Raw genomic sequence first — 14389 nt, 5'->3', positions numbered from 1 at the left:
CTGCTAAAGTGTTGGAAGCTAATAAAAATTCTGCTTTATGTTTAGTTAGCTTTTATTTATAAATTCGAGGTTTATTTAAAGAATTGAGTTTATTTTTTAAGATACATGAGTTGTATTTTAAGCTGAACCTATGCAAAGATAGCAAAGTTGGTGTTTTGTGGTGGAGAGGTGGTGTAGCTCCTGGACAATAACAAACCACTTGGATTTTGTCAGCTGGTAGCACCGCATTGGGGAGCTGGCTCGGGAGGCGGCGGAGCTGGGGGTGATGCAGGGAGAGCGGGGAGTGATGCAGGAAAGGTGATCAATGTCCTCCTGCCCTGCTCAAGGTGTAATTAAATACCAGGGAAAGTTACCTTCCAAAATTTGTAAATTGGGTACAATTCTCTGACAGTTCTTATGGTTCCTCACTTGCCTAGATGGATAGCAGAGCTAGAGAGCGTGTGCAGAGAGATGTCTAGTGCTGTAGTCTGATTCTGAGCTGCACGCAGGCAGACTTACCACTCCTTCCAGGTTTAGCAAAGCTTTAAAAAATACACTCCCTTGTTGCCAGTCAGAAATAAAAACAAACAAACAAACAAACCCAAACAAAAGCCCAAAACAAGTGGGTTTGAGAAAGATACGGCATGTGTCAGTTCGTAGCTTGATTTGCTGTGCTTTCGTTCTCCGAGTGGCTAAACCAGGTTTGCCGGGCTAATGATTTAGAGGGATTTTTTTTTAAGCTGTTATTAAAATACCCTTGCTGTGCTAACTTTGAATGCTTCTGATCTTTTTATAGCTAATGTTAAAGTAATGGATTCCAAAGAATTGCTTAACTCGTCAGATCAAGACGAAACAAGGAAAAATGCGCTCATCAGTACCAAAGGAGGGATCGTGATGGACTTTCATCCACCCTTCAGGGGTGGAGCTACTGTACAAGCCCCTGTGTCTGCATCTCCTCTCCCTGCCTCTTCTCAGTCAGATTCCAATCAGCAACCTGCTTTGGCCGACTTTTCAAAAGGATTAGTAAACAATGTGCCTCAGCCAGACCTTTCCAAGGCAGTATCGCTCTCGATGGGACTGTACATGGGTGAAACAGACGCGAAAGTGATGGGAAACGACCTTGGATTTTCGCAGCAGGGCCAAATCGGCATCAGTTCTGGAGAAACGGACTTCAGGCTCCTGGAAGAAAGTATTGCGAGCTTGAACAAGTCCTCGAGCCTGGCCGAGGACGCAAAGGGAGCAGTATCTTCTGAGGTGCCCCTCGAGCCAGATTTCCCAGGCATGGCTGGCCGCAACGTCCCTTTAGAGTCAGGAACTGCAGTCCAAAGCCAGGCTGGCTCGAATGGTGGCAACTTGAAATTATTCTCTGAAGACCAAAGCACCCTGGATATTCTCCAGGATTTAGAATTGCCGCCGGTATCGCCTGGCAAAGAGCCCAATGGGAGCCCGTGGAGGCTTGACCCCTTGCTAGATGACGGTGGCTTGCTGTCCCCTATATCTGCAGATGATGCATTTCTCCTGGAAGGAAATCTTGGTGAAGACTGCAAGCCTCCTATTTTATCTGACACTAAACCTAAAATTAATGATGGTGGTGACCTTTTACCCAGTTCCAAAATGCCAATGCCTCAAGTGAAAACAGAAAAGGAAGATTTCATTGAACTCTGTACTCCTGGCATAAAGCAAGAAAACATGGGCCCAATTTATTGTCAGGCAAGCTTCTCTGGGTCTAATCTGCTGGGTACTAAAGTCTCTGCCATATCTATCCACGGTGTCAGTACCTCTGGGGGACAGATGTATCACTATGATTTAAACACTGCATCGCTCTCTCAGCAGCAGGATCAGAAACCAATTTTTAATATCATTCCATCTCTTCCTGCCGGTTCAGAAAATTGGAATAGGTGCCAGGGATCAGGGGATGAGACGTTAGCTCCTTTGGGAACGCTCAACCTGTCTGGCAGACCTGCTTTCTCTAATGGCTATTCAAGGTAATTAGTTTTTGTTGCTCTTTATTAAAATACTACAAGTGTGTTTAGCACAACTGCGTGCGTGCTGGTTTGGGGTTTTTGTTGGTTTGTTGGGATTTTTTGTTTCCTTTTGAAGTCGGCCATCCCTTTTCCGTTTGTTATGCGTGGCTGGCTGATCAGACATCGCTGGGGTATATTTATTCCCTAGTACGATAGAAGCTTTAACCAAGTACTCAGCTATTGGTATTAAGGGAAGAAAAGAGGAGGGGAGCTGGCATGCTTTAAAAAAGAAATACATAAATAAAAATTCTAAGATACAGCCCGGAGGGGAAATGGAGTGCGTGGTAGAAGGATCCATACACAAGGCAGTATAGAAGGAAGTATTTAAGTGTGTACAAAAGCTGCTTCATTCTCAAGGGTTGGAGGATCAATGACTGTGGGGTTGTTTTTTTTTTCTTCCTAGTGTTACTTAAATGTTATGCACAAAAATAACTTGGTTGCTGGGTAAATTTCTAGAATTACATTTAAGCTGAACTAGAGTTTGAGCTGTGCTTGGTATTGCATTTACCTTACATGGACGAGAAGATTCGGAGTAGGAAGTACTCGGCGTTTTGTTTAATAACTACATTTAAAGAGAGAAGAATATTTGCAGTAAGATTGAAACATACCTGGAATTTAACTCTTGCAACTGGAGGAGGGCTTGCTTATCGATGTGTTTTAAGGGGAGCTGGTTAGTGTGTATTTCCAGTGAGTTTGCAGTAGTGTTTTCTACGAGTAATTCAATAGTGCAGATATTCAAGGGAAATACTTTTCCTCTGCCCTTCAGGAGTAAGCGCGGTGGTGGCAGCTCTCTCAGCGGGGGGCTGTGCACCGGGGGCGGGTTCTGATTTCGGTGTGAACACCAAGGTGTGTGTTTCCCTTAGCTGGTCTCTGTTTAACATATACGTGTTTAACAAGCACAGTGTTTGGTCTCGATGGAGGAAGAGGTTTTTGCTGTGTTTCTTTGGAGTCTTAGTTAGAAAATGGCTCTTCGAGTCCACATGCGTAAAACCAGTAATTGTGGGCTTTTAACGAAGTATCTGTTTTAAGTTGCTTTTTTTATTGCCCCGCTGACAGTTGATCCCCAGAGTGTCAGCCACCAGTCCCAGGGCTCTCCCTACTCTCTGTTTGCTCCATGTTCCCACGGTTGGAATGAGGTGTGTGAGGATTTCTTCTTTGTTTAAAGAAGACAACTTTTAGCTTACTTGCCTTCTAGATTTCTTTCACAGGTTTTGATTTTTGTGCGGAAGATGTGTGTCTTTTCTTTGAAGTGTTTAAAGCAATTTGTAACGTAAGGAATCCGGAAATGAAAACTGAAATTTGTGGATAAATTCCACTTTGCTATGAGTATTGAATGTGCCTTACCATTTCTTTTGACAGAGCAGAAATCCTTTGTCCTAATCCTTCGCAGGATCAGTCCAACTTCCATGCTGTTTTTAGTTTGTTTCGTGGGGGTGTTTTGGTGGGGTTTTTTATTTTGCTCTCGCTATATCTTTAATGACAGTCACTATAAAATCTGTATCAAAGCGAGCAGAGCTATTTCTGGGTTTGGGAGGTGAATTTCAGTGGCTGTTTAAGTGAGGAGATTCCTTGTAGGTAATGGAAATGTCACTTTTGAGAATACTTCTGTAAAGTTCACGCGTTGTTTTTATTTTCCAGAACTATTTGGGCAGAACCGAGCGGTTTACACGTAGATGTTTGGCTTTTGGGGAATTTCCTAAACACTAATTTTTACATCCTGCGTTTCTGATAACGTTGTGATGGAAAACCTACTCCAGCTACTGGTGCGTACGGAATAGATCTGATCCCACAGCGCAGGAGACAGCAGCGCGAGATGTTATCGCAGCTTTGATGAGGCGGCTCTGGAGGAGTGTGCTGAGCGTGTTTGTGTTGGAGGCGATAGGCAGCCGTGCTGGGAGCTGGCAGGAGCCCTCGCTCAGCTCCTCCAGCATCCGCGGCGGCGCAGGGGAAGGTCTGCCTGTGCCCTGGGCAGCGGTGACAGCACTGTGCTGTGCTGCAGGTGTTCACCTGCCCGCTTCCTGCCGCCTTGCCTTATCTTTTATTGCTTTCTTTTGCCTGAACACAATGGGACTTTTAAAATTTTTTTAATTTAAGGAATGTGTAAAGAATTTTTGTTGTGGCTCCTAGTTGAGCTTTGCATAACAATTCATTATTTCTAGAGTTTCTGGAAGCTGTTCTTGCTTCCCGAGGATTTTTGCACGCTAAAGCTACCACATCCAATTCTAAAAATAACATTGTTTGGGTTTGCTTTATTATATTTTTTTTCCCCTCCCATAAAATAGAGGCAACTCCATCTTCTTTTTAAAATGTTTGAGATACTAGTGAACCCTGGGTTTGAAGCAGGAATTCTTGTTCCTGAACCTTGTCAGAAATATTTGGTCTAAACTAGGTTAGTTTAAGGTGAGGTATTGTGGATTTGTTTGTTTATCTTACAGCAGACTTAACAAGATTGACATTTGTTTCAGAAACAAAGGAAGGACTATTTTGCCAGTTCCCATGGTCTTTTTTTTCCTTTTAGGTACTGGTTGTGTGAGGTAAAGGCTGGGATTTTGAGAATTCAGAATTGATAAATTTCAGTTTCTAATAGGAAATATTTCTTAGTGTTGGTAGAATTATTTGACTATTCAAAACATTAATTGCACACTAACCATATGGGAAGAAAAGCTGCAGTTCTGTCCTGGTGTTCAGGTAGTATTTAATCTGTTTTAATGGAAAGCATGTGATGTCTCCTCATAGACACACAGTCTGGAATTGATGTCATGCAATTTTTGAGTGATTTTTCTTCTGAGGGTAGCACAGCGTGCTGTCTTTAATGAGACAAGTGATAATCAGGACCGAGAAAACGAATCAATTTCCCTGTGCAAGTTAACGAGCGGAATGCGAACTTCAGAAATGTGTTGGATGTGAATGAATCTGCAATAGTCAATAAATTGCTGCCTGTGTCTCGGGGCTGTGGAGGAGCCTGCCAGTGCTTGTGCCGATGTGCAGGACGATGTGCCGATGAGCTGCAGCTCCGAGTCTCAGCAGCTAACACTCAAAACCTTCTTGAGCAGCAGTGAAACTGGAAGGGTGACAGGACAGCTTCATCCTGGGGTCGCTTTGGTGAGATCTCCCGTCTGAGCCAGCGAGCTGCCGATCAGTCGCAGCGGAGAGAGCTGAGGAGAGGTGGATAGAGGGGGAGAAAAAAGTAGGTTAACTGAGAAAATTTGCCTTAGATTATCTTTACCAGAAGAAGCAGGACAGAGTCTGGAAGAGGAGTAAAAGAGGCTGAAAGCATTTGGTAAATGCTTCGCTGAAGGATTGGAGGGTTTGATGGTGTCTCTCTGATGGGATATTATTTGTGATTTGTTACACAAACACCAGTGCAAATTGTTAAATTTCAAGGAAATGATTTTAGCAACACGCACTGGTAGGACTCTTGTGTGGTATATACATTAAATCCCTCGCTCCACTTCTTTATTCCTCTGACTTCCTGGAGATGTGGCGTGTTGTGGGGGGAGTGAAGGACGTTGGGAAGGAGTGCAGCGACGCAGGGGTTTCTGTGTGCTTTTCCTCTCAGCCTACAGCCAGAATGTACAAAAACTGGGCCCCATTGGCAGTGTTACCGCTTCTCTTATTACATTTGAAACCATTCCTAGTACTTAAGCTTGTGGGGGATAAGGATCATTAAGGAAGTTTAAGAAAGGGCAAGAGCTGAGAGAAGCCATGAAAGAGGAGGAGAACCTGGAAGGGGGACGAGGTTTTGTCGGTCAGTCGCGGTCCGAAGCCTAGCTTCCAGGAGAAGTTACCTGTCTGCTGTCACTCTTCAGCTGGGATTCTTCTTGGACTCAGATGTTTTACTAGAAGGAAGGGGAAAAAAGCGATCGTTTGCTAGAAATGGTAAAGGTCAGTTGTCCGTTTGTCTTACCGCATTGTTTCAGCTTGGCTTTCGGCCACTGGGCTTGGCAGGGTTGGAGGTAGCACTTTAAATGTTGTCTGACTCAGCACTGGATAATGTATGGGACATACGGAAATATGTCTTTTTAAAAAAAAAATAATTATATTTTGATATAAAAACCAGACTTGTTATTTGGAGTGCTCAGGCTTTCAATAGTCTATGTTGTGATTTGTCAGCTTAATGTAATACTGTACGTGGGTTTTGAGTCTTGGGAATGACAGGAAATCTAATTGTTTTGGCAGCAAGGGATGTCCTGCAGAATGTGCTATCGGGTGCTGTGAAAGGTAGCTAGGTAACTGATAGCTCATGTGAGATGTAATCCACTTCTTCCTATTTTAGTTGATCCGTTCAGCTGGCCGATAGCTAGTGGGTTTTTATAAGTCAAATCCAAATTGTTAATTTCTGCTAATTTACTTCCCCCTGCAATGATCTCTATTTTAAACCTAATTTTAGTTTATAAAACACGAGCTGATTTTTGTTGCCCGTTGAAATTTTTTTTAATCCATCTTAAGCAATGGTTGAACCCCATTGTACTCTGCTGCTGCCAGTGAAAGCAAAACTATAGTTGAACCAGCTCTACTCACAAATATTCTCATAAATTTGGAATACATGTGTTACACAACTCCTACATCATGTATTTACTGTGTTAAAGATGACTTTACACAGGGAGAGCAAACTGTCTTGGGGATGCAAATGTCCCTTCTTACTTTGACTCTTACTGCTCAGTCTGGACGAACAAGTGACGACTATTCTATGCATATACATAGCTGCAAACTGGAATTATTTCTGTTTTAAAAGGTTACCAAGTCCTCCTCTCTTCCTAGGTCCCCTTTTATAGCCACCCCCTAGCAAGGGGGCATCTGGGGGCTTCCTCTATTTTTTTTTCCCTTTTTCTTTTTTTTTTTTTTCTTAGTGTTACCTAGCTTCAAGTAGTGAAAATAATAGAAGAGCCTGGCACTGCTGTCATGGCTGTAATGCTTGTACCAAGTCTGACTGTTCGGTAGATTCAGTGTCTCTCCAATGAGAACTGTTCACAAGTGCTGAATTAGTTGAGTTTCCAGTTTTTGTTGTTATTCTAGTGATCAAAACTCAGCAGTTAGTCCGAGGTGTGATGGGAAGGGTGGTGCTCCCGCCAGCGTGTGTTTGGGCTCACACGAAGATGCCTCAGGTTCGTAAGGGTGCAGCTCAGGGGAACAGATGCTGCACCGACTCCTTTGACTCCTCTCACATGTAGGCTGCAGAGATTTCAGCCATGCTCTTTTTATATTTTCTTCTTTATTGATCTACAATATTCAGTCAAGAAAACAAACTTTTAACACATTATCCTCTTGTTGTAAGCTGTTCATAAAAAGAAACTAATGGATTTATTTAAAAAAAAAAATTCTTAATAGTCTGTGGTTTCTGCGTCTCTTGGAAGTGCTTTTTGGAGTAAATGAGGGATCCAGTGTTGGCACTTTAGTGCAAAGTGTGATTTAGAGCCTTTTTCTTGGGACATTTTGTTAAAGCTCTGGCCTGAGAAACATCCTTTCTCGCCCCACTGCTTGTTATGATCAGCGTCCACAAGCCTTACAGGAGGAGAGTGAGTACTCAGCACTCAGAAATGTGCCTGGGAGAAAAGGAACATGTGTTTCTCGGTAGTAGCTTTTCTCCTCACAAAACCTTTGCTTGTGGAATATTGCAAGACACGATTATATCTCATTTTCTAGGGCAGATGAAGACTGCCTAAGCCGATATCCTGCCGCTGATGTGCTGGTATAGCATAACGTGTGCATTCTGCAAACAGTTCCAGTGTTGTTGTTCTTGAGATAGATAAACTCCTGTTTTCAATCCAAGTTATAAGCAATGGGAAAAGCTTTGTAGACCTCCAGTGACAATTATCTTGGTTTTGTGTTATGGAACTAACTGAAAGCGTGTCGCCTCTGGCATACAGCACTGAACTTTAAAATGCATTCATAAAATGATCAACTTTTAACTGTTCTTAGAAACACAGAAACAATTGTCTGCACAACAAGGTAGCTTCTGGGAAGAGTATTTAACTGCAGAGTAAGTACAGACCCAGGGAGCTGCTCGTGGTAAGCTCTCCCTGGTTTTATAGTCTTTGTCTCCCGGAGTCTGGCAGTATACGCAGAGTTTAATCTTATTTACTGAAGTATTAATGTATTGCATTGTTGCATGTGCAGATTATTTGTGTTCTCATCACAGCGGTTGTCTGACTGATTCACTATAGTATAATACCCATTTATAATACAACCTTTGCTTAAATAACCAAGACACTCGTCGACCAGGAGTTAATCTGGTTCTCAGTGCTGGGTTCTGGAAATACTAAGCAGATACTGTCAGTGGATAGCCTCATCCCCACGGGACAGAAGTGAACCAATGCAGCTGGAATAGATGACACACAAGAAAAAAAAGAAGAAAAAAAAAAAATTCAGCTCATTGTCTCGGCACTGGCTTCACATCATCTAGTTTCCACTATCTGTAGGGAAAAAAAAAATTAAATGCAAAAATTATGATAGTTACTTTGCCCGTATGTGAGCATGAGACAAATTGTGACTGTGGCTTTGGTCATCTCTAAAGGAGTCTAAGCAGTTGAGTGTAGTCCATCCGTGTGCTGGAGCACTTCAGTGTCGCAGACTTAATTAAAAGGAAAGTGCAGGACTGTGGCCGTGCAGCTCTTACTGCCGTTCTGCGGGAGGACCAGGAGGTGAGGGTTGTCCCCTGTGCCTAACGAGTCCGGCGTCTTGAATTATGGTCATTACTGGAGGGGTGAGTAATTGTGCTTCCAAAAGCAGCGTGTTGGGTTGGGAAAACAATTCAGTGCAATTACTTTGTCTCTCCTGGGGGTTTTTCTTGCCTCACCTTCACTACAAAGAAGGTGCCATGTTGTGCAGGTGGCTCCTGTGTCCTTACCTGACTCGGCTTACGCTAATCTCTACCGTGACGTTTTCTGCCAGAGTTATTTTCCTGGCTGAAACAATGTCTTCCTGCGTGGGAGCTGTGCACTGCATTGCTTGAAGTGTAACGACGTGTAGAGTGACAAAAACCCATCCCTTCTGCTCCTGTGGCACCGCTGGATTTGTCTCCTGGCCGCTGCCCGTGTCCCAGGCTGTGCTCTGGCAGCAGCCGTGAGGTGGACCCGCAGCTTGGCCGGCTCTGGCGCAGGGAGAGGCAACGCTGGCTGACACCTGGGATTCCCTTTTGTAACGTAGGTGACATCAGTTTTTCTTGCTCTGATGTGAGATTTAAGTTCAGGTTCCAGCACATGGTGTTACTTATCCAGGATATCATGTAGAGTTTTATAATAATGGTTCCTTAAATCAATAATCACGGCAATTGTGCGGATTTCTGGAGGAAATGGTGCTCTTCAGAAGCCGTCTTGGCATCTTCTCTGGGTTTCTGTACCAGGCAACTACATTCTTAATATAGTCTGTATCAGTTGGTTATCTTAAAGCTCCCTATTCCAGATGTACTTGTCTCAGTTCACGTTAAGCCCTCCTGGAAAATTACCCTTCTGATGCAATTTGAAAATTATTATCCAACAAGCTGATAATATTTTGTTGCGGAGATGCAAAATTATATGCAACTTCCACTTCTTGATCAAAGATCTCAACCACCCTGAGATCACAGAGGCAAAAACGCTGTTGGGGAAGGATTTCCAAAACGATAATAATAATGTCTTTCTTGAATTCAGTTCACTGCTACTGTAATTTAGTTAAGAAGCAGAGTTCCACATTAGGTTTTACAGTAATACACTGCTCGTTCTATCTGTAAGAGGTTTGTGCAGTTACTGTGTCTCAGAAAACAGCTGGAGATCATGATCGTATTTATGCATCACGGTCACACAAGATTTAATATGAAACTTCCGAGCAGCAGGGCACAACTTACTCTTCTGTTATTTTATACGATATTTCTGGTTGTTTTCATTTGCATAACAATAAGTTTTAAGTAAGTAAATACTGCTCAGGGTTCTAGTTTTCTTTTAACAAAGAAATTGGATCACAAATGAGTAGTTTGCCTGAAAATGCTACCTGTGAAACTCGCTGTACTGTCAGGTAAAAGCAAATAATTGAGCACCAATGAAGTCTGTAGTTTATTCAAATACACAAATAATGGCAGTGATTTTATAGCTTTGTGACTTGGTTTTCTTTTCTGTTGCTTTGGTTCTATTTTGGAGGATCTGAAATGTGATGCTTTGATTATCAGCTTCTCAAGATAACGGGGAACAGTCCTGTAATTGTCCTTATCTGTAAGATCTGTCCCGGGGGCTTCTGGCTGCCTCAGGGGCTTTGGTCTTGTCTTGTATTCCAGACTGTATTCCACCAAGGAGTGTGGGGTGTTGGGGTGTTTTGTGTTCTTGCCTCTGAATATTTGAATACCTGCTTCGCCTGGAAGTGCTCATTGAGAAGAGGGGTTTGGAGGTGGATGACCTCTTCGTTCACGCGTAGGCAGTAGCTTGGCTGCATCTCTCTGGTGGGGTTTAGACAGGCATGAAAACGGAATGTCCGTGGTTGGAAATTTAGTGAAATTTTTAGAAAATGGAGTTTTCTGTCTTGGATCAGAATCCTCCGGCTCCTTCCTAGCTGTGAGAATTGTGTATGGCAGGAGAGGGCTTCCTTCGCTCTCTTCCTTCCCAGCTGGTCGTTTGGAAAGGACCCTGCTGCTGGGGGTACGTGGGCATCTGGCCTTGCTTTTGGCTTCTGAGTTCTCCAAACCCCACGTGGGGTGTCTCTAAGCTGTGCCTTCCCTTGCCATCATAACCCGCTTCTGAGGGCACACGCGTGAAGTTCTGGGGTTCTTTGTGTTTCTTGCTTCAGAAGAGCTGCTCTGCTGCGTGCCGGTCTCTCCGGGGCCGAGTCCGGTGCCTGTGACAGAAAAGAGCAGCTGATGCGGGTTATTTCTGTTGTCATCGCTGGGAGAACCTGCTGGCCTGGTGTGTGTGTGTGTGTGACCGTACGTGAGGATGTCGTAGCAGGGTCTGGTATGGCTTTGTGTGGAAGGGGACAGGACACGTCAGACGCCGCAGGTGACAGTTGCTTCACGGCAGAGCATCTCCGTGGATCAGGAGTCGTGCTCCGGGTGTTTGTCGTGGTAAATGGGATGTGGTGTGTGCCGCTGGGCTCGCGGTGTGTCACAGCCGGTTTCTGTCCTGCTCACCTAAGCAGTTTTTAACTGCTGGTAATTCCTTCACTGGCACTGGAGGTGGGGACACACAGTATGGCTGGGACAGAGCTGGCTGTCAGGTCGATGCGTTGTCAGGAAAGGATTGTCTGGTCTCTCATGTTGCTTACAAGTGAGCTGTGTATCAGCACAGTTACAATGTGCTATCGTAAAGAAAATGTACAGTTTTTCTGTAGCCTTTCAGTTGATCAGATGATATAAAATGGTTACAGTACGTTTTAAATCAACATGGGAAGGTTATGTGTCGCTCTATGTACCTGTGTATCTTTTTCCTTTCACATGTTTTTGTTTATTTCTAAGAGTTCTCCGTTACCTTTCTGAAGCAGTAACTTACTAAAGCCATCAGCTGAAGGTTTTTAATAAGTCAGTGCTGAAAACGTGCATGTGCTGCGTGGACACATGAGGATTAGTTATTCAAGAATGCAGTCTGTGCATGTTAACTTAAAAAAAAGAAATAAATACATACTTGCAGACTTTATAGCTTCATGTCCTGACTTCAGTTTGCACACTACCTGACTGTTCCTTTCTCTCTCTTATTTGTTCCTCTGTTTACTTTTGCTGCCAGGTCCTTTGATAATTTGTTTTGCCTGTTGAATTTCTGTTAATCTTGTGATATGTGTGCATTGCTCAAAAAATTAATTGCATCATCCATGCATACATGAGGTTGATGTACTTGTAGGTATAATTTGACTTTTTCTTTTTTTAAATGGAGTAGATTAGAATATAAGCCAGTATAAAATGTGTAAGACAAACAGTCTTATCTGAGAACAGGCGTTTTAGAAAGCTTTAAAGATTAGAGATCCTGAACTTGGTATCCAGAAGAGCTTTTGGGTGCTGGAGATGAGTGCAAGAGGATGGAATTTCACTTGACAGTTTAATTTTATTAAGATAATAAATGTTTATTGAAATAATAGCAGGACTGCATATGAAATGACTGATTCAGATTCTTTCTGAATGGTAGAATTCCTTATAAATAGGTCTTTAATAACTCAGAAAAACTTTACTTAAAAGGAAGATGAAGTCAGCAGGCGAGTTGGATGAAATCAGCCCGGGTGAGGGGGAGCTGGGAGCAGGCGGAGGAGCCCTCTCCTTGGGGCAGGGTGCTGGTGCCTTGGGCCAGGACCTGCAGTGTGTGGAAGCCAGGTGGTGGAGACACCTGAGTACATGAGGAAATAACTGCAGGGGGAGGAGGGGAAATGATATTGGCTGTTTGTAAGCGGTTGCAGTAACACAAACAATGGCATTGGAAGGACCTTTGGGGACCCTCAGACCCGTTCTGTCATCGTCCCTTTGTAATAAATGCGACTCTCAAACCTCAATGGCCTTTTTTTTTGTATTGCCAAGTGGTGGCATCCAACTTGCACCAAATGGAAGATCTTCTGATGAATACAGGGTGCTCTGCTTGTCTGTGGGCTCTTAAAATCACCACAGGCTTTAGTGTCGTGGCCTCAGGGAGAAGCTGTGTCGTGGTTGACGCTGGCGTGTTGCTGGTGAGACTGGTGTGACTGGGTGTTCCAGCCAACGCTCACCAGTGCCGTGCTGGTGTTTAACACAGCTCAGATCACACTGCGAACCTCAACTGTGTTTATTTACAAAAATACATGTTTCTGGGGTAGATGTGCCATCCCTCTGTAACACAAGTGAAAATCAAATAGGGAGGGTAACTGGAGTATGTGATATATGGGGCTGTACCTCACGGGCGCGAAGAGAAACTGAAAGTGGGAAGAAGAGATGTGTGCTATTAGGACTTGCTTTTTAAAGACTTGGGGCCTTACGTGCTTATATAGCCTTCTCCTGATGTGGGAAGGCCAACGGTCGCAGCCCAGTGCGGTACAGGATACCGAGTTATACCTGAAAGCTGGAGAGATCATTTAAAATGGCCTAAAAAAAGTCACTTTTTTACCATAAGTCGCATTAGAAACAAGTTCACCTCTGTGTAACAGTTTTGTTGTGAATGCAAGAAGCTGTTCTGTTATCAAATTTTAACTTCCACATCGTTTTAAGATCTTGATAAGGAAACTCCAGAGGTATCGGTGGATTACTTGTAGTGTGCTGGTTTCATTTGTTTATTTCAATGACCATCTCTGGTAGATTCCAGAGGAAAACAACTATGATAAGGCTGGAGGGTTGAACCACTTTTTCTTAATTCTTCAATTTCAGTAAAAGAAATGACTGTGTTTTGGTTTAGCTCCGTAGGATTAGGTCTTTATTCAATTATTGTATCGAAGAGATACTTGCTATGAAAAGAGGGCTTTAAAATGGGATAAAGTGAAAGAAAAAGTGAAAGGTCATAAGTTATACTTACTTGAAAATAAATTAAGCAAGTTTGGTTTTGCTACCTTACTCGGGTTTCCAAACAAACAGATGAAAATTGAATTTGTAAAGAATCATAGTATGTCTTTTTTGCCCATTAATTTTATAACTGATGTAATCCCTTTTTAGGGGAAAGGAGAGGCTTGTAATGCTTTTTGTGTCGCTTGCTTTGAGCAATGATACTGATAAGCTTAAGGTCTAAAAGATAAATGAACATCAAATTGTAGGCAATCGCTATTGGAAGTAGCACAAAGTATGGAAGAGATCCTGTATCACACGTAGAGTCTCTCTTGGTGCTGTCTGCAGACAAAAGAGCTGCTGCTTTCATACCTATTTCAGAAGAGGCATTTTCTGTGACCTGTTCTACTTTGTCACAGCCCAGACCAGGTTTCTTAAAGGTCCTTTGGCCACCCTGATGTTGGTGGGAAGTAATCGCTTCTAAAATCTGAGTCCTGGTCTGTTGTAAAGTCCCTCGGTGTCATTTTCATGTAGTTCTATGAATTCTGCCCTTCCCGGCCTGAGCCCCACGCATCTGCCCTTTTCTAGACTGACAAGGAAGCTCTCCTGCCACCTTTGGCTTTAACAAAACCAATCTGACGGGTTCTGTAGTGAATTAGCTTTCCATGGAGAAGACAAGCCTGTTGAAATGAAGTGCCGGGTTATGTGCATGACTGAATGAAAGGCAGTGCTCAAAGTCCTTGTATAAAATGAGATCGTTATAAAAATCCAAATGCTCAGTTTGGTATTTTGAGTAGCAGAGGGGTTTTGTTGGGTTTTTTTGTTTTTGTTTTTGTTTTTTTTTTAAAGGGAGCAGTTAATATGAGGATGCCTGGAAGATTACATTCTTAGTCACGCTAGATGTTTGACAGCTACTTTCCAACCAGAGCAACTGGTTTGACAAATGATCTTGGACTTATTTTATCGCTTTCAAGATTCTCTTTAAAGACTCTTCTAATGC

At 43.1% G+C, this 14389-nt stretch overlaps 1 protein-coding gene across 1 annotated transcript in view; it reads left to right on the top strand.

The window, feature by feature from the left end:
• Positions 1-784: 784 nt before the first annotated feature.
• Positions 785-14389, top strand: part of NR3C1 (nuclear receptor subfamily 3 group C member 1) — a 62434-nt gene continuing 48829 nt past the window's right edge. The window contains exon 1 of the mRNA XM_010162524.2: positions 785-1964. Coding sequence (XP_010160826.1) covers positions 790-1964 — 1175 coding nt within the window. The 5' untranslated portion in view covers positions 785-789. The remainder of the gene's footprint in view (positions 1965-14389) is intronic.

This window comes from Antrostomus carolinensis, unplaced genomic scaffold (genome assembly GCF_000700745.2).
Source record: "Antrostomus carolinensis isolate BGI_N321 unplaced genomic scaffold, ASM70074v2 scaffold2782, whole genome shotgun sequence".
NCBI lineage: Eukaryota > Metazoa > Chordata > Aves > Caprimulgiformes > Caprimulgidae > Antrostomus > Antrostomus carolinensis.
This window is presented reverse-complemented; position numbering and strand designations above follow the sequence as displayed.